The sequence below is a fragment of the Danaus plexippus genome, chromosome 11, assembly GCF_018135715.1.
Source record: "Danaus plexippus chromosome 11, MEX_DaPlex, whole genome shotgun sequence".
Taxonomy (NCBI): domain Eukaryota; kingdom Metazoa; phylum Arthropoda; class Insecta; order Lepidoptera; family Nymphalidae; genus Danaus; species Danaus plexippus.
In genome coordinates this window covers 7357050-7377999 of record NC_083544.1, presented here as the reverse complement: position 1 = coordinate 7377999, position 20950 = coordinate 7357050, and the positions used below count along the sequence as shown (strand labels likewise).

The 20950-nt window shown below is 30.1% G+C and overlaps 1 protein-coding gene across 1 annotated transcript in view; it reads right to left on the bottom strand.

The window, feature by feature from the left end:
- The window catches only part of LOC116765491 (protein qui-1), a 52592-nt gene that overhangs the window by 9858 nt on the left and 21784 nt on the right, over positions 1-20950 (bottom strand). Inside the window, exons 2-18 of the mRNA XM_032654944.2 lie at positions 16097-16250; positions 15600-15679; positions 14360-14482; positions 13330-13499; positions 12074-12228; positions 11360-11528; positions 11103-11262; positions 10234-10978; positions 10022-10165; positions 9268-9468; positions 9018-9196; positions 8678-8824; positions 6498-6616; positions 3023-3201; positions 1009-1132; positions 436-547; positions 75-353 (exon numbers count right to left, since the gene is read on the bottom strand). Of these exons, the coding sequence (XP_032510835.2) occupies positions 75-353; positions 436-547; positions 1009-1132; positions 3023-3201; positions 6498-6616; positions 8678-8824; positions 9018-9196; positions 9268-9468; positions 10022-10165; positions 10234-10978; positions 11103-11262; positions 11360-11528; positions 12074-12228; positions 13330-13499; positions 14360-14482; positions 15600-15679; positions 16097-16208 (3198 nt within the window). The 5' untranslated portion in view covers positions 16209-16250. The remainder of the gene's footprint in view (positions 1-74; positions 354-435; positions 548-1008; positions 1133-3022; positions 3202-6497; positions 6617-8677; positions 8825-9017; positions 9197-9267; positions 9469-10021; positions 10166-10233; positions 10979-11102; positions 11263-11359; positions 11529-12073; positions 12229-13329; positions 13500-14359; positions 14483-15599; positions 15680-16096; positions 16251-20950) is intronic.

The following is a 20950-nucleotide window of genomic DNA, read 5'->3' as shown; positions in this document are numbered from 1 at the left end:
AGATATTGAAAAAGTCGTTAGGTCATCACAAATATTTTTTATATGTTCTACAATGATTTTATTATCGAGCTTACCTTAGTCTTATGACGTTTTAGTACATGCAAATGAGTCCCCGTTATGAAAGTACGAATATGTAATTCATTTTCTCCTTGCAGTGTGACGAGGAAAACATTGTCCTCGGTGACTTCCATAGCGTGTATCGGTACACCTGCCGTCACAGTACTAAGCAGTACGAAGTTATCAACATTCCAGGTGCAGACAGTACCATCTTGTGAACATGTCACCAGGATCTCCCCATCTTGGATTACTTTGATAGCTGTCACCGGACCGCGGTGGTGGTCCAGCTTAGTTATCTACATAATATAAATTATAATTTTTATTTTTCACATTTTTCCTTACTATAAACTTGAGTTAAACCACAACGTAAACAATTACCAGAGCTCCGTCCACTAGTGAGGTAACGATAACTGCCGAATCCTCACCTCCGCTGATAACTAGAGATCGATTTACTATGGCCGCTACACACAACACAGGCGCTATGTGTTCCCTATACAAATTTAAAATATTATTAATATTTTTGACTCAAATACTTTAAAATAATATCAGGTAATATAAGGCAGTTTTATTTTCAAATACAGCGGTATTGTTACATAAATGTGCAAGTTTATTCGCTTGTGTAGTCCTTATATTATGCGGTTGAACTATGCTCATTTTGGAAGTTATAGTAAACTCTCGCATGTAAACACGTGAGCCCATTTAGTTGTGGTTTCTAATAACGTGTATATGGAAATCTTAATAAACGTCATTATATACAATAATAAGCGTATAATGTGTTTGTATAGGAACAATCAACTCCTCTTGGGTATAGATATACGTAAATATACTATTCAATTATTACGATGTCATTTCATAACACAAAGTATAAGAACATTTTTATACGATTTATGGTTAGTGAAAATTGTGTCTTAATAAACTAAGATTAGTTTCATTCTAATATTGTAAGCTTACAGTATTTTTGTTTTCACAGCCAAAGTATGTAAGTCCCAGACAATGACGCTCGTGTCTTCAGAGCCAGTTAGAAGATATTGAGATTCCCGCGTTACACACATGCATAAAATGCGTCCGGAATGACCTATAAATATTAAGTATAGACAAAACACTGTGTAGAGAAACAAATAATATTAGAAATAAGAGTAAAACGAGCTACACATTGTTATTCAATTATAAATCCACGAAAAAGCTCGTAAGGTTGTTAATCTGTTAAATATATTATATTTTGAAAATAATAAAATGTTAGATCTTTTAATGACTACAAATAAAAATATTAAAAGACACATAACATAAACTTTTAATATTCCACAAACAGGTAGCGAAAAAATAATAAAAATTTAATTAAGACAGACATAATACTAGAATATAGTTTAATAGAATTTACAACAATTGATAATTATCAAAGTTCATATGCAAACTTGTCAGGTAATATACTGCTCGTCACTCTACAGTAATCTGTGGCTTAAGTGTAATCAAGACCCTAATAGGGATTGAAAATTAGCGTCTGGTCTCAGCGGTCCAAATGATATATTATTTACATATGTTCCTTGATATTTGATATGATTTTGAAGGGATTTTAGGACTAGTTACGGTGGGTGATTACGGTCGGTTATTAAGTCAACACAAAAAAATATTATGTGTTGTTATTTATGTAAATTATGTACTTTATATCTGTAGTCGATAAAAGTTATGAGGATAAAATGAGAGTGAAGTATAAAATAATTTTTAGTTGCTTAAGACAATAGATGTATATATTTTTTCTGTATATTTTGTACATATGTATATTGGATTACATTTTACATCATTTGGATTACAGGCATAATTCATATAAAAAATCATACAAATGTATTTTACTGCGCTGACTTTATGAGACGCAAAAAAAATATAGATTAATAATAGAAAAAACTATGCAACGTGGATTTCGTGTGGAAACACATAATATTTAGTTTGAAGTTTGATAACCGCTGGGGAACAAAGGGTAGGGTATTTAGGCGAACATGGTTTCAATCAATTTAATTTAATATCGCAAAGGTGATGGTTGGGCTCGCCTTCGTTATGATTTGAACTTTGACGCCAATTATATTAATAATAACCGTAATCGAATCGAAAATAGACTCAAGTCTTACAATACAATACTATACATTTTCAAGAAATTAATAATATTATTGTTTTATATATTTTTAAAATTAAAACATTACAGATTAAAAATTCCAAAACAAATAAAATGTAATGAAAATCTGTAGAACATATCGGTGAATTACATTTGTATTTATTGGCCAATATCTCCAATTCGCTCTCAGGTGTTTCACTGATTTAACAGTGAAAATAATTGAAAAATCGTGAGTACCATTTCGTATACGAAGAATCCAATAACATTAATCGCTTTAGGTTCGTCCCCAATTGCAATTTAACGAAGGTATCGTATTTGATTTCCAATTTATTATCAATAAGTAGGTTTTGGGTAATCGATAGGGCATCGGAGCTTTGCTGGGAATATAAATTTGCTGATTTAAATTTATTTTGCGTTTCAATTGATTTTGCACTTTTGTGTTAACGAAAGACTGTTGTATTAAAAAGACGAGTAATAATTACTCAGATTGTTAGTATCTAATATTTATTACTAAAACTATGTTCATTTCACGTATATTATAACAGGGGGTGGACTTTGCCCCTTGTCAATATAAACCGAGAACAAAATAATTAAGAGTAAGGAGGCCTGTTTATTGAACACAGAAATGTAGGGCGAGCTTGTAAGCAAGCAAATTTAGGTCCTTAGAATAAAAGTAGTCCCAAAAGAAGAATACGGTTAATAAACCATGCCTTACATAATGTAAGATCATAAATGAGGCTGTCGTCTGCCAAAAAAAATAGTACCAAATCCACATTTAAATACTAACACTTATCTGAAATAGTCTTAGAATTAAACAAGGGATAAATATAGAGGTTATTAGTGTAGAAAATGTTTACTTACCTTTAAAAGTGTGCACTTTAGAATTCGACATCACGTGCCAAAGCTGTGGATCTCCAGCTGAAGGTGCTAACACTAAGTGCTGTCCTGATGGCGCGAGCTGTAATAATCTTATACCAGCTCCTGGAGTAGAACCTCCGACAGAAACAACTCGGACAGTTGACGCTATGGGCGGATGAAGCCTGTGTATTAAAATAAGAGTAAAAAGAATGTATGAAAAAAACATCGAATTTTATCTCCAATAACTCTAAGACTTTAACTTTTTTACTTTTAACATCATAAAAACGTTTAAATTATTAGAAATAATCCATATGAAGTGTTATTCGATTTTTAAATAATATTTAACAAAATATAAATGTTTTTTTGCCACACGAAAGTAAAAAAGTGATATCAGTGACAGTGACGAAATTAAAAAAGTGACATTTTATGAAAACATCACTTTTTTATGGTGAAACCGGATAGTGATCAGCTAATTCCATAATTATCCGGTTTCCGGCAAATTTCAGACTCTAACAATAAATGTAATTATTATAAAATATAATTCTCTTTAAGTAAACTTTGACATTTATATGATAAAATATCTCTGAGAAAGTTCTATTTGATATAATAAATAATAAGTTAGAACATGCGTTGAGGTTGTCATAAATCAATTGTACTTTAGTGTGCTTTAAGTTGCGGGCAACAATTAGTTACTTGATATAATTAGCAATTAATTTGACATCTCTAATGAAATCTTCATTGACGTTATTGAAGTTTGATTGATATTACAAATAAGCAACACTATAATTTGTAGATACGTAGAAACTATTGACGACCCTTTATTGTCAATATAGGAAGGTTAACGATACATAGAAACAGATCGTTTAGCGATCAATTAAATATCCCTCTTAACAGAGGCACGTCTAATTGATAGCCTGTAATTTCTTTTTCTTTATATTTAACAATACTCAATGTTAGATTTTGTTGTAAATTAGATATAAGGTAGAAGATTATCGCTGAGTAATATTTGAAGAGCAAATATATTAAATTAATGTTGAAAGTATAGAAGATATATTATATTATTGAGTTGGTTATTTGAGAAATAATTTATGCATTTATATTATTCCAAGTCACTTCATATTGTTGTCATACCAATTCGTTTGATTAATACTCATATATTACTTATAAAATATCTATATATATATATTTAGTACGTTACCTTTGACTAGTATCTTATTTATTATATAATGTCACCTTTATTATTATTTTTAACATATGAATTAAATTCTTAACATAACATTGCAATTGTTTGACCTTCAGCGAAACAATTGGTGTTATATGTAGTATGTTTTTATTAAGTTCAATTTTTTTATTTACGCAAAACATTAATATTTTATTTCAGCAAAGCAGTTTCGTTTATCATCCATCAGCGTTGTCTTCTCAGATGGGATACGACTGTTCTTTGAGTACTGACATCTAATTCGCTGATTTAATTATTTTACGTACAAAACTTTATTAGTAATAAAGACGTAGTATACTTATTATAATTGCTCAATTTAAATGTTTCCAATTCAGTTATATTACTTATTTATTTTCTTTGAGGTCTATTATTATATCTATTTGGTTGGTAATAAGTGTCGATTTGAAAAAAAAACATAAAAAATTTACAATTAATTCATTTGTAAATGACCCAGAAAACTTTATTTTTTTTATTATTCCATAACAGTTTCCGATAAAGAACACATTATCATAATTTATGGACAAAAGATGATGGTAACAGGTGTGGTTAGAGTTTCGTTCAACTGAAAGCATTTGGGTCGCCGTCTCACCGAGGGAACTACCGCAATCACTATAAAGCAAAATGTATAATAGAAAAGTTTCTATTCATTCAGAATTACGGTAGCGAGTACAAAAAACCGGTAGTAATGATTATTACCTGAGGAAAACCATTTTGCATTTTGTTGAAAACTACATAAGAAATATAATTTAATACCTATTACAGTAATTTTTTAAAAGGTTTCGTATTTTTAACTAATGGAGTTATTTAAATCTGGTGACCTTGAATTAAGATATTTCGTAAAGACCTGTTGACCAGTTTGTAAATGTTAAATGCCAGTCGCTTGACAGAGAGTATTTTATTTTATTAGATATTAATTTCATTGAATAAAGTTCAGTTATACCAAAACTTATTTAGCTAGCCAAGGAGAAAAAGGTGTTTTAATATAAGTAAATTTAATATCCGTGACAGTCTATGAAGAATGGTAAGTTACCTGCTGAGTTATATTAATATTTTAGCGGTGATTTTCGTTGTCAATAATACAACCATGATATTTACAGTGTTATTAAAATGAATGAGTAATCTAGACCAAGAAAACTGACACAGACAGATATGAAAACAGAAAAAAAACTAATGTCATGTTGAAGCTTTTCTGGTGCAACCTCATTTCTCAATGCAACGACCTAAAAATCTGAAATGTGTGAGCGCGAAACATTACGAAGTGGTGTTTGAGTAAATGAATCTACAATTATTTCTCTGATCATCATCTTCATAAGCGATAATTAATACAGCAGCTATTGACCTCGATGCATTCCTATTATAAATTATTACACAGTTTGTAAATATAAGAAATTTTTGCTTGGATACCATTTGTTTCTACTTTCCGTTCACACGCAATTAATGTTATTAAAGATTTAAATTGTTAACTAAATCGCAATCATAAAGCTAATAAATAACTGGTGATAAAATATAATAATTATCCATACTAATATTATAAATGCGAAAGTATCTCTGTCTGTCTGTCTGCTACTCAATCACGCCTAAACTACTGATCCAATTTGCACGAAATTTCGTATGGAGATATTTTGATACCCGAGAAAGGACATCGGCTACCCCGGGAAAACGACGCATTCCCATGGGAAAATTCTGGCGGGCCGATCGCTTTTACGTTTAAACTACTCAACAGATTTAAATGAAATTTGATAAGGAGATAGTTTGAGACTTAAGAAAGGACATGAGTTACTTTTGACCGCAGTAAAACAACGCATTTCCATGGGAATAAGTACTTTTCTGGCCAAGGAAGGAAAAACAAAAAACATCGTATATAAAAATGTATTACAGTAACCTATCTTCTTCTTAAAATGTATTAACCTAACCTAACCTATGACAATCACACTGATTATGGCCTCATCCCATCTCGTCACAATTCAAACTTACGTACAAAAAAGTACAGCTCAGGTTTTTTCATACTACTATACAAAAAAATATCCAATGCGGACGAAGTCATGGGTAAAAGCTATATATTACTAATTCTGAATTATACGCGGACGAAGTCGCGGGCAAAAACTAGTCATTATTATAGTATTAAAAAATGTATAACCTATCAAACAGCATATTTTTGTCACTTGTTTTATTGAAGTCATTGTCTTAATCAAACTTGAAAATATGAAATTTGATTTTTTATTGCTCTTAATAAAATTCAGGAGACTTTTCTAAACTTACCATCCATTAAGTGGAACCAGTAGAGGTTTGTCATAACCATCGCACCAGGCCATGGCCGCAGTTACCAATGTAGCGAGTACACCACGACGGGCAACCGCCGGACGTAACCATGCAATTATCTATAAAAAAAATCTATTTAACTAAAGTGCCAATTATATATTTATAATTAACAAGTAATTAAAAAAAAGAGTCCACATTTCCCGTTTGGCAAGGTTTCAAAGAACTTATTTAACGAATAGCGTTTTTATAAATTATTTTTTGATTATATTTTTCCTGCATATTTAATTATGGTTCATTAATTAAATCTCCTTTTAGTAAAAAAGTGAAAAATATAATGTGGTTGGTAGGTATTTTTCCGTTATTTCAACTTTTTCTTTACAAGGTAAAAAAAAAATCATTTTTGCTTTGAATTTAGCAATCGCAAATTAAATGTATTGGTTCTGAAATATACTATAAATGTTTTAGATGGCCCCATACCGTTGCGATGAAAGATATGCTTTTACGTTATGTTGACCGTCTAAAACTAACCAAAAATGAGCGACAACCTGCAATGCTACTATATGAAGGAGTTATTGACAGAATAGGCCATAACTTGAAAATGTGACAAAACAATATTAAAAAGTAAGAAAATTCTTGAGACGAATATTAGTATATTTCCTTTACAAGAAACGGGCCTCTAAAAACTGTATTCAGAGTATGGCTCATCATCTATTATGTAAACGAAGAGGAGGATCAGTGCAAGGATTAAGAAACACACCCTGGACATGAAAAATAAATGATTCCACAAAGTCAGCGATGCCTGAATATATAGTGGATAAACCAAGCCATTCCATCCGTTTTAACTAGCTGGAAATTCTCGGTCATGAAAAAGATATATATCAAGGTTAATCTGCAGGGGCATTTAAAAATAAAAAAAACATCTTAAATTAAAAAAAGAAAATCACTCCAAATTATTATTAACTTCTCCGATCCCTCATCAAATCATAAAAATCCATGTCCGTAATCGCCCTGCCAGACCTCAATAGACAGTGTATTTTGCGTGCTTCCAGGGTAATGAGTGAAAAAAATCAGCGATTTTTTGCGATAATTGACAAAACAAGAAAGCAAGTGATAGACACTTCTATACATTATGCTTGTAATGACAGTTCGTGAAATTAATCCAAACACCGGCAAAAAATAGAATACTACAATATTTTGGGTAAATATTAAAATAATTATATTATTTAAATTTGTTCTCCCGAAAGTCTTACTCGTTATTATATTTTCATAATTGAATGTCTGTAGAAATCTAATTCAATCAACAATAAAGCTGTATCTATAAACCGGGAACTTAGTCTATTACAGTGTTTTAATTAAACCGTTACGTGTAGAACTAATAAAACTTTCTAGATACATCAGTAGTAAAGAGGCCAATGGAATTAACTGAAACCTTATTTATAGTCCCGTGGGCTCGAGACATGCTTTATCTCTAGCTATTTAAACTTGAAGGGTTCTCTCAAAAGCTGTAAACAAAGGACGAGTTGGACTCCTAATACTTTGAGATGATATGTTGACAAGTTGAGGATTTATACCTTACGGGCGTAATCTTTGCGTAAGAATCTTTGTGCAACCATAAATCATTTTCTTGGTTTCACTTGAGCAGTTTATACAGGTTTATGTAATGCTTCTACTATAAAAAATGTTCATCTATCACTGACCTAATTATCCACTCTCGTGCAGTAAATAAGGTAAAATTGGATATAACCTACATTTTTAATTTACGGCACCCATAAAGTTTCTCATAAAAGCCCCATCATAGTTTTATCGTGTTTGTTCTCAAAGCTATAAGCTTGTGCTGATTGACATAAGCTACCAAGTTAATGAATTGCTTTTTATCTATCAAATCTGTTTTATCATCAAATTGACGGTCGTTTACTTTGACATTTTATTGAACATAAAGCAATCACAAATTTAAATGACTTTATATAAATAATCTCGTTATAATAGAAAATTTTTATACATAGAAATTTGCAACAATTACCAAACGTGCAAATAAATTTCTTACACCAATTGTTTATGGGCATACCCTTCAAACTACTTGTATAGTTACCCGTAAGGTCATATGAAACTATGTAAAAGATAATGTAATTATTCCTTCTTTAAAAATTCACTGTTTAACTGTGACTAATATTCATTATTACCTGGGCTCCTAATTGCATTGGGTCACGGGTAAGTATGTCACTAGACTTCCGTACCGCACCGTACACAAGCTCGACATCCCGATCCAGGATGTAGCAGCGGACGTGCTCCAGGATGCAACGGAGATACGATATCGTTACAGTTTGTACCTGCACCGGATATTAACGGTAATATTGAATTTTTATTTATATGCCAACGTTAACACAGAGCCTTATTATTCAAAGATATTCAAGTTATCAACTGTTTAGGAATGATGTTGATAGGTTTTCGTTTCTTTTAAATATCTCTTTGAAACCTGTGCAATGATTTTGAACAGTTTATTAAATATATATATATACTTACAGCAGCAAGCAAGAAATCAAAATTGCAAACGGTGAGATCTTTAAGTTTTGTGAAATCACCAGCTAGCAATAAATGCAGCCAAGACTCTTCCACGTGTCTTTGAGTAAATGCAGCGGCTGTTCTACTGGCTGAATGGAATGGAGTGGAATCTAAAAGGGCATCGTCGTCGTCCACGCAACCTAAACATGAAGTTAAGATAAAAATACTCATAATAATATACAAAAAAATATATTTTTTTATCTTAAGGTACCAGGTTCTTGGGTTTCCGATGTGTCTGTGTCATCAGCGTCATTGAGGAAGTTAGCAAAATGCAGTGCAGCGAGGTCCGAATGCGCGTCTCGTAAGGCAGTCTGCACTCGTACATAGCGACGTCGGGCGCGAGAACTTGCAGCCGCCGCACGCCAGCGCCATGTGCTCCGACCAGACACAACGTTTTCCTCAATTATAGATTCTAGTTGTTGGAAATAAAATTTATATTACTTTCTTTCGATTTCACTCTATACCACTCTATAAAGTGGCTTCAAAATACGAACCAAATTTTGCAGTTAATTTCAATTTGAGTAATATGTAGTGTTAGCAAAAAAAAAATTATAAATGAAAGAAAATTAAGATTTTATTTATTTTCTTTAAGGTTTATTGCTTTTTCTATGGCATGAAATGATTATTGATTAGATTAGATGTATGTAATATATGTTAAAGAACAGCATATTAAAAACAGAATTTATTTCGTTTTCCTCGTTGTGTTTAAATCGATGCTGTACTGTACATAAAACAAAATTAGATTTTTGTAATAATTTATGGTTTTTTTAAACATTGGCCTAAATTAAAAGTAATTTTTGTATATTTTAGTATCCAAAGTTTTAAATTATTATCTTTTTTTTAACAAGTTATAATCTATATATACATAACACAAAACATAAACATAACACATAATGTAATCATTTCCCAACATATTTCCTATATTATAAAATTAATGCGTATTTACGAATGTTTGACATACTTACTCATCATATGCTTGATGACACACAACGTAGAGAAGTTGAAGTTAGCTTCCTTCAATGTAATAACAGCTTCGCTATTGCTTGTTGGCATCAAAAGTTCCAACAGTTCAAGTTCCGTCAGTCCAAATTCAGAACAAGTAATATAACCTACAAAACAATATATATTATACATATAATAATATTAATACAATAAAATCTTGTTAAACAATAATTACCAGCCAATTTACTAAAGGCTTTAGAGCCGAAGACGACTTCTAAATTATCAAAGGCACCGTCAATGAAGTCGCCTGAACTATTGTTCTCAGCAATATCTTCAATAGCGTCTAACAAATAATAACAATTCTGAACTTTAAACTTTTCTTTTTGAGCTGGTGTCAATTGCAATTGATCTAGAGACACAGCGCTTGTACAAACTAAGAAAACATTTCTTGGCAAAGACATAGGCAGCCAGGAGAGCCCCGTTACAATATCACACTCTAAAGGATTTACTCTATGTACATTGTCAATAAATATCAATAAAACTTCGTCCTCCATTTCTTCGCATCTTCGTAGTAAACTTTGAAACCAGTTGTTTATATAAAGGGGATCAAAACTGGCATCTTTTGGTAGATAGCCCTCAGGGATGTTGAGAATAATGGAAATTTGTTGGCACATAACTCTGAGTAACTCCAAATTGTATGCCGATCTTGGCGTGGAAGCTGAAAATCTTATTATTCTCAAAACAGGTTTGGGGAAGATTTCCTCGAATTTAAAGTAAAGATGTGTCAACAAAGTACTTTTTCCGGAAGCGTCGGGCCCATATATCAGTACCGGTGGATGGCGTGATCGACTATCATAGTTTTCCTTAGCATTATTAAGAATAGTTGTTGCTGTATTTTCGATTTCCTTATTATTAACTTCATACAGTTTATTATGTTCTATACATATTCTAAGATGAGTAATGTGCTCAAGAAACACTTCCTACAAAAATGAAAAAGATACATTTATGTATATACATTATAAAAATACATTGTAAAGATACATTTATGTATGTAATATTAAAAAAACAATAATAAACATATTTAGTTGTTATTTTTCTAATTACCTGTACAGTCTTTTTTCTACCCTTGCCTTGATCGGGCTCTGTACTTAAGGTGTCGTCTACCAACGAACTTACTACGGTTTGTATACGATCTCTGAATGGTGATAACTTCTCTTCTGAATCTGATGCTGCGTCTGTTCGTGATGAATCTGCTGATATAGCGCTAAGGGACGAATAAGTAAATCATTAAATATATTTTTTTTATAAATATTTCCTTTTGTATATATACGACTATAATATATTACAAACGCTATACTTACTCTAATCTAATTATATGTGTTTCAGGTAAAATGTCTTCTAATTTCTTTTGCAACTTTTTTATCCTCTGATGAACTAAGACTGTTAATTTTGTGTCATCTGGCTCCAAGTCCGGAATGTCCCTTAATACGGCAATAAAACCTTTTGGGTGTTTTCCTTGTGATAAAAGTTCTAAAGCAAACAAAAACACTGATTAAAGTATTCCCGTTCTTTAGTACAATACTATCTTATGCCTTTTTTTATAACGAAAAACAATGAACAAGATTTCTTTCTTTTAAGTTTATATAATTAATGTGTTGGTATTTGGATTATTACGTTTTATATTTCTTGTTGTTTGATACAATATAACACTTCTTTGTATTGTTAATCAATTGGAAAAAGTAATTACCTTGATATAATTTTACTAAAATTAAATTGAATAAATATTATCGAGAAAGATGTAAAGGAATTAACAAATAAGCCCACAAAAAAAAATACCTAGCTTAAGACTTTTAGGCTACAGTAATAAATATTGAAATAATTTTTTTCCTTACTGTAAAAGAAAATTTTATGTACCAAAAAATAATAGTTAAGGAGTTAAGGAAAAATAAAGAGAATATTTTTATTTTATTATAAATTACTATTGCAGTAAAAGCAACAGACATAAGTTTTTTTGTGTGAATAAATACAACAGGAGCTTGTGTATTGTATATTATTAATTTAAGCATTACGCATACCAATTGCTAATTCACATTGGATCTCTGCAGGACTTCGTAGTAAATTCGATATATTCCCTCCATTCTCCAAAGCTTCTAGAGCTAAAGTATTGAATACTTTTTGTACTGTTGCTAATCGCTTGCGTTGTTCATCTCGCTCTAATAAATCGCTATACCTGTTAAGAAATGGTATTGATCGTTGAAAAAATCATGTAATATTTAAATGAATAAAACTAGCCAAAGTCTTAGATCTCATTAAATTCTGTAATAATTCTAAAATTAATGTAATAGTAATGTTTTTATTTTAAAACAGTTGTTTTATAAGCAAATATCTATATTTACTTTCTTTTTTCAATCTCCAAATGGTTTAATCAATTCGGGATAATCTTTTAGGTACCTGTATAATATAAGGGTAAGTTTGGGTCTACGTATTATGTTGAATAATGCAGGTAATCCTACCTTTCCATACAAAGTCATGAACCTTTCACGTTTGCAATATCATATATATGTGAAGTACATACATATAAGAATGTGATGAATACTTGGTAAATAGCAAATTCTCAGAAACTGTATATTACTTTTCTACTTTATTTTATTAGTCCAATCTTTTAATATTATATTTATATATGCTTTATTCTAATAATTTAAACGGAAAGCTTTTAAAGTAATCGTTGTTTACAAACGATTCATGCTCTTCGCTTAAGTGCAAACAAGTGGTCTCCAAATAAGAATGTTATTGCAACTTATGGATTGATATTAATCATCATCATCATCAGCCTATCAAAGCCCACTTCTGAGCAAAGGCCTCCTCTCGCATGGAGAAGGTTTGAGTATTAATAACCAAGTTTGCTCAAGACGGTTGGCGATTTCAAACTTATAATTTGAAAGTATAAGTCCAGGTTTCCTCACGATGTTTTCCTTCACCGTCTGTCAGTGGTGTCTAAATACTGTTAGTAAGTACATATGACTATGAAAAATCACATTGGTACTTGCCAGGTTTCGAACCCGTTCCCTCACGCATGACCTCACGCATGAGAGGCGGTCCTTTAACCTCCAGGCCACCACGACTACTAATTGATATTATTTAAAACGAATAAAGTGATTTTCTCTTTATTTATTTAATAGAACAGCAACCTCAGAAAGACTTGTATACTTTTTAATTCATTAACTTTTATATAAAAATATTGTTATTTTATATATATATCGAAAGTTCAGAGATTCCGGTTGACTTATTCAAATGATTAGTAAGAAAAAAAATTTAAATTTTATATGCTTACCATTTTTCATCGCCTTCAAGATGATATAGTCCATCTTCATTGAGTTTATAGCATGCCTTTATAAGAGCGGTTTGCGGAGAATCAGATTTGATCAGTCGTTCAAATGTTTCAGCTTCGATTTTGAATGGTAGAACAGGATTGTAGCTTGAAGTGTCCCCACCAATAAAGCACTACATATATATTGTTTAGATGCGTTTTAGGTTACAATATTTTAAAATGTGTATTTTATAATAAGTGAGATGATTTAATGAAATAATGATAATAATATTTATACGGGATATTTATGAGAGGGAAAATGCGCTCGCATCATTCAGCCTCCACAGTGTGGAAATAAAACGTCGCAGTAGGTCAGACAGATCGATGCGAACGGTTTCTGTTACAATAGTATTATTTAAAAATGTAATTTAATAAAAATATCATCGCTTCATACCTGCAAAAGCAGCCAGAGTGATTACAAATATCGGAGAGATTTCACTGGTAAGATTAAAATTTAGATTGGAGATGATTTGAAGATGATTTGGAAATTTGATTTTCTCGTCCTATATCATATTTATTGTATATACATAGATGTTCGACATGATACAATAACAGTTGTATGTGTTAATTTACAAAAAGTCAGCGGCACTAAAATTTCTATTGAAAATTTTCATTTGGTATATTTGTCATTTGTTTGTATGATGCACGTGCTCAGAAACTGAGTATTCTTATATTGTGTAGTATTTGCATGGTAAATAAAAAAAATGCCTATATACTTTGCTTAATAATAAATTGTTTTATGTTATTATTTATGGAAACGAAAATTGATAGACTCTTATTCTTGGCGTTGAGACTAAAGTATTCTCATCTCTTTTCAATTTCAATCTTTTTTAACGAATTCTCCCTTTCTGCCTTTAGGCACTAAAGAACTAACTCTCCTTATTATAAGCTCCATAATCTTATAAGATTTTTAGATAATATAAATTTTTAAACGTTATTCAACATTATGTTATTATTTGTATAATGTCGAAATGTAGAAACCAAAATTGCTTACAAGAAAATATCCAGCTCTTGAAGTTTGATAGCAGCAGCGTATTTCATCCAGATGGTATCGCAGAAGACCTGGATTATTTTCATCCCCACCATCTGTCCCGTAGTGCATGTCCACGAACTCGAACTTTGAAAAGAGTACAAAGTATTGATTTTTTGGTTCACGCTGTTCCCGCTTTCCAAACAGCCATTAGAAATACTAAAATAATATATCTCTATACTCGAAAATGGATCATTAAATATCCATTTAAAGATTCCAACGTTATATTGTTGTTTTCAAATTTTTTACAAAACAGATAAAATGAACTGTAAATTCAAAATACGAGTTCCACGGGCCCTGTCCAATCATTTATATTAAAACCGCTCTCGGCTAGAAGCATTGTTTTATCGACTCCATTTTGGCATATTCGAATATTGTATTTAAAAAAGTACTTCATTATATATATATATATATATATATATATATATATATATATATATATAATACCTAACAGTGTTACTTAATCCAGAGATAAGTCGGTTGACTGAACTGGAAAACATCACAGTGAGGCTTACTAAAGATTAACAATAATATGTTTCATTCATTTCAGTTGTGCCTTTCATATTTACTATTGAGGTGTTAACAGTGCAAAAATATGAAGTTATATTTGTTTATGCTGTATTCTCGTTCCAAAGTTTGTCTTCTGGTATTGATCCAGTTTCATATATGGCTATGTGTTTGCTTGACAATTCCTTCATTAGAACTTCTCATACGTTAAAGCTAATGTTACACGAATTTTCGATTACTCGCACGAAATAAAGTTTCAAACATTGGAACAGTTACCAAATACTTTTAATATAACCTCGCATATTAAAGATAATGGAGTTATAATAATTCTCCGTAAATTTTCAGTGGAAACAAATTCGACCAAGAATAATTTGATCGCCAGTACTTGATCAGCCGTAATAAGCAAAACGTACAAAGAAAATTTTAGGGGAGAAGTTAGGAAATGTTTTAAGAGACGTGCTCTTAAATTAACCCCGAAATAATTGGCGAGCGCTGCCTAAATGACGGCTATAATTTTTAGGTTAAAACGAAATTAGGTTATATATTTTCTTTACAAATTAAATTAATTAGGTGAATTGGGTAATATAGCGATGTAATAGTAAAGGCAAACATATTAAAGTGAAAACAAACTAGTGGTTTAATATAATAATGGTATAAATTTATAGTTAAAATAAGAAAATTTAATTAAAACTTTTACCTCGATATATCGATCATCGTATGTGGCTTGTAGTTCTGGACCGACAAGTTCAAGAATTTGACGTCTTTCTTCACGAAATTCTGTATTGAAATTGTGCATAAGTATGAATAATTTATTTTATTTATTTAATAACTGGTGGTCACATGTGATATATCTAGGATACCAACAACAACAACAATTATATTATAAATTAATTGTTACGATGACATATAAGATATATCACCTCTAATCTAAATGGAAAATATGAATTCAAGTTACTTATTTAAATCAGTATTAGGTTATTTTAAATACATTTCAACGATTTTTTTAAATCAAAACGTGTAGCATAGAATAATGTCACACTATTTTACTAATGAAAGAACCATATTTGAAGAACAATTAAATGTTTAAAGCAGTGAAAAGTATTAAAATGTAAAAATACTGATCACTCAAGCTGGCACTACGATGCTCACTCATTTAAAAGATATGTCATTATATTTAATGCTTATAACGGTCACCGTTGTAAACCGAAGAAACGAATATTTTGACGGCACGCGGACCAGGCCATTTGTCACTCTGGTCGATGAAGCCCTGCAGCGCTTGAAGCACTAAAGGCTCCGGCGCGCTCATCGCTGCCTCGCTCACCCTGCACTCATTCCACACCACGGCATTCTGCGGACAAGAGAATTGCATTGAAATTTCAAGCGCCTTGCGTCATATTTAAATAAACAAAATTATCTTCTCATAAATCTCACGATCTATCTTATTTGTCATCATTATGTTCTTACAACTTCGGTTTCATTAATATCATTGTTTAAGAAATAGAAAAAATAACTGTGAATATCGAATTTCAAGAGGTACGAAAAGATTCTTAGCATTATGTTACTAATACTTCCCGGATATTTTGAATATTTCAATTGTAAGAGCGACGGAAGATATTACTATAATAAGCGGGATAATAAGAGCTATCTTGAAGATTCCGCTCCGAATACAAAGGGGTCTAATCAAAAGCAACTCAAAAGCTTTATTATATGCCTTTTTATAGCTTTACTCCTCAGGAAAGGGGCTCAAAATTTATTGATACTATATTTTAATACGGGTTATTAGAATAAGCAATAAACACAATTACAAATGTAACATGTACAAGTCAATTTAATTTTGTATTCTGCACTACGTAAAATTTATTACTCATTTATGTTAAACACTACGTAATTTAGGTAATACATAATGTAAATATAATGAATACTATTAAAAGCGTTATAATTTTAGAAGCAATAGTAATATGCAGTGACATTATCAAATGACAATTGAAAATGTAAATTCAATATCAATAAGTGCGATAGTTGATTTATGGTTAGCGATATTCATTGCTTACACATATTGTTTTATACTTATTTTATTTTGCTTTTGTAATATTTGAAGACGGTGACTTAACTTTCGTACTTTTTGAACCCAAATAGCCCAATAATTAAAGAAAAATTTACTTTATTTAATCATTAACTTTTCTTTAAATAGTTTTGGTAATAAATATATCTGGCTGAACGTTACACATGACCAAACGCGTTTAGTTAATTTGCTTTTCCAGCTTAATTCCTATGTATTTACCGCGATTGCTGAATTCATAGCGGATGATATAATGTAATTACCTCTGTATATGGTCGTTATACAGCCGTCATTCGTTTACAGCATTCTGATACGTTAATATTATTTTATTATTATCATATAATCTATATATATTTCTAGGAATATTTAGAACTAAAGTAGTATAAATATTGTATTACAAAACTTAAATTATATTAAATACTATAAAAACTCTGCAACATAAAGCTTGCTGTCTTAAATATTGATACATACATATTATAACTCCTGTTTTTAAATCATCTTTATATAACTGGATTGTGAGAGACGGCGTCACCAATGACGACGTCAAAATAAAGAATCTTCTATTTAAGAGTATATTTAAAAGCGATAGTTGTAGTGTAAAATAAAACAAATAAATATAACCTAACTTACGTATAAGTATAGTAGTAACTTGATTTTAGAGTTTTTTTGATAACACTGACAATATTGAAGGCTTGAAAGTGTTGCTTGTTGTTGTTGCTTTATTACAATAACTCAAATAGAGCAAGTTGTCTAAGACATTTACCGTGATGTTATAGAAAAATAATAAATCTATAAACTTTTCTCTTAATACAAGTAGTCTTTCTACTGATTCAAATAAATCGGATCTGACAATTCTATTACACCCTACACGAAAATGACTGACAAAAGCATTTCAAAGGGATGAACTAACATATCCTTACCTTCTACGACCTTTTCTATAAATAGGTCCCTTTTGTTTATTTATTTTTAAGGGGCTATTGTAGTTCATACATGATGCTGAGACCTTTTCTTTAACGACGGTTTTATCCTATAAAAAACCCGCACTCCCTTTCCTTACAACCATGGGAACAATAACATATACATATATAGAGAGACAAAATATAATGTATTAAGTGTCAAAAAAAAGTTACAAATCATATTACGCTTTTTTACTTCCTCTGCATGGTTTATAATAAGAACTACAGCACAAAACTTTATTTTAAAATCGATATAAAATAAAAAAAAAAATACAATATAAAAAAAATGCTAACCTCATCGCTGTGGTCTGCATTGAAATCGGTTTATTTGGACTGCAACAACAACTCAGAAATACCTCCGCTTCTATTAAGATAATGCAATTTGTTCTCAAGCTTAAAATATTACATTTTGAAGTATAATTCCACGCTATAAATGTTTAAACTGTAATGCCGTGACATAGATTTGATCCATTTATCTATAGCTCTCTCTCTTTCTTTAACACCACGTAAATCATTGCATATTATTTCTTTTGTTTTTTAAAGGTGTCTCAAATAGGTATATACTTCATTAAGATAGTCTCCGATCGCACATGACTTACTAACGCCTTCAAAAAATATTTATTTAAAATATTTTATATTCGAGATTTTTACGTCTCAATGGTCTTTACAAAAAGTGACAAGCAAGCTGAATTATGCGTCGAATAATTCAACGGATAATTCCTTGATGAAGAGCACCTGTGCCGTGAACGTGAACGTGGAGTTAAGAAATAAGAAGTGTCGACTTATTTAAGAAATATTAAAAACAATAAATGCAGCAATTTTCGATTTTCTATTAAGCATAGAAAAAAAATGATTGAAATTTTTTCTTTTCCTTTTGTAATAAGATATTGTGTGTATATTGCGGGTGGGAAAGTTAGAAGTATTTGGTTTTTATACTACATTTTAATCAATGCTTGTTGATGAAATAAAGCTTGTGGGTTTCTAGAATAAATTTTAAATACAGATGATTTACGCCGCTATTTAAAAAAAAATCTTTTTGCGCATATTTCAAAAATGATGAAATATAAAAAAAACCAACGACTTTTTTTTTTAAATATAGAGCAAGTTAATAATATTAATAACAAAACAAAATCTATTCTTGTAGGATATATTTTAATTCATTAATTGATTTCTTCTTTGACAAATTTCGTAGGGACTATTGGTTACGTGATTAAATATATGTCGCTAAATGTGGCACTGGTGAAAATAATAGAATTTTAAATAAAATAAAAAAAAAATTCAGGCATGCATTCCCGGTAAAACTGATGTGGATGAAGATGATCTGACCCAAAAATAATAGCTATATAAATATCTTAACGTCCATTAGTAAATAAGGCAGTGTTGAATATAGGCATTAAAAACATTTTCAAACGATTTGTTTAGAGATATTTTAACATTTTTCACAGTCGATTGTAATTTTTATGTTTATTTAGGTATGTTTTAATAGTTTTTAATTTAAATGTACTTAATAGTTATTAAGTAGTTTTTTTGGCACATATTTATACTTCAATTAGAGATATAGGATAAAAAATGGCAATGTTAAACCGTTTGCACTGCACTGTCTTGAGCTCGTATATATATATATATATATATATATATATATATGTATTTGAATCAGTCTTAGAAATATAATAAGCATCAATTTACCGGAAAAATATATAGCATTAATCTTTTAACATATTTTATTTTATACTAATTTATAGAATGAGAATTTTTGGTTAAAGTAATATATTGATGAAAAAGTATATATTATTAAAAGAAACAACGAGAATAATATGTTTTGTATGATAATTTACATATTCTTAATGTATTTCATACAAACAATTTGAAATATAAACTCATGCGATATTTTTTCATAATTCATATCGGAGTAGGGTTGACGTCATTTGCATGACCAATAAGATCGGCGATGCATGAAGGCGTGCAAAATTCAACTATGCATAGTGCTGATAAATTAAATACATGTTTTTCATTTATAGTCGAAATTTATTTAAGAAATAATCTTTTGTTACTAAACGAAATAAAATTTATTTTTGATTGTTTCGAAAAACGCATATGTTTTATAATATCTTAAGTATTTCATCTTTTATTTTAATTTATATAAAAATATATATCACCCGAACATTTTCACCAACAAAAGAGACGTTTGTATTTTCTTTAAACAATGGAATTAATTAAAAATGAGACCTTAGTAAGAGCTTGACCTAAGCTGGCAATATAATCCTAGCAGAGTAAAATAAAAATATTGATAAAATTTTAAATCAAACTGAAAGAGCATAAAAAGATTTAAATACCAAGTGATCAATTAATTGAAGAATATAATTCAAGCTATGAAAATTCTAATTAACATTGTCTATCGTAAAGTCCATCTCTAGAGAATGTTGATAACGTTTACAATTCAACTGTTTTTTATTTAGGTTGACTAATAGTATAAATAGTATTTTTTTAATGTAGATGATATTATGGAGAGTGGATTAAAAGATCCACGGAACGTATTCAAGTCACGGGTTTAACGAAAGAGGGAATGACTTCATATTGTGTACAAGAATTTGTGTATATTTAAAACATAACCTATTATAAAGTCGCCCTACTCATACCGCACACGCCATGATTTTTGCAATCATGTAGACGAATCTAAATATTAAGATAAAAACAAACAATATGTCTATCAGTTAATATTTTATTATGGTAATAGTTTAAATTTTAATTATATTTTCATGAAACAATGGTTTTCATATAAAATATAACAACCAGCAAAACATACAATTATAATTCATCGTATAAATGCCCTTAGAAACGATCATTAAGTGATTTATAAACACTAAGTGAATTAAACAGTTATTAAATAAACGAATATTACAGCAAAAGTCTCAGGAATATATTTTATTGCAGGGGCTTTCTAATATAAATGTACATTACGGTATTATTGAACGCGCTATACAAAATATATTTCATTATAATCGCGTATAAAAGTTCATCACAATAAACGTGAAA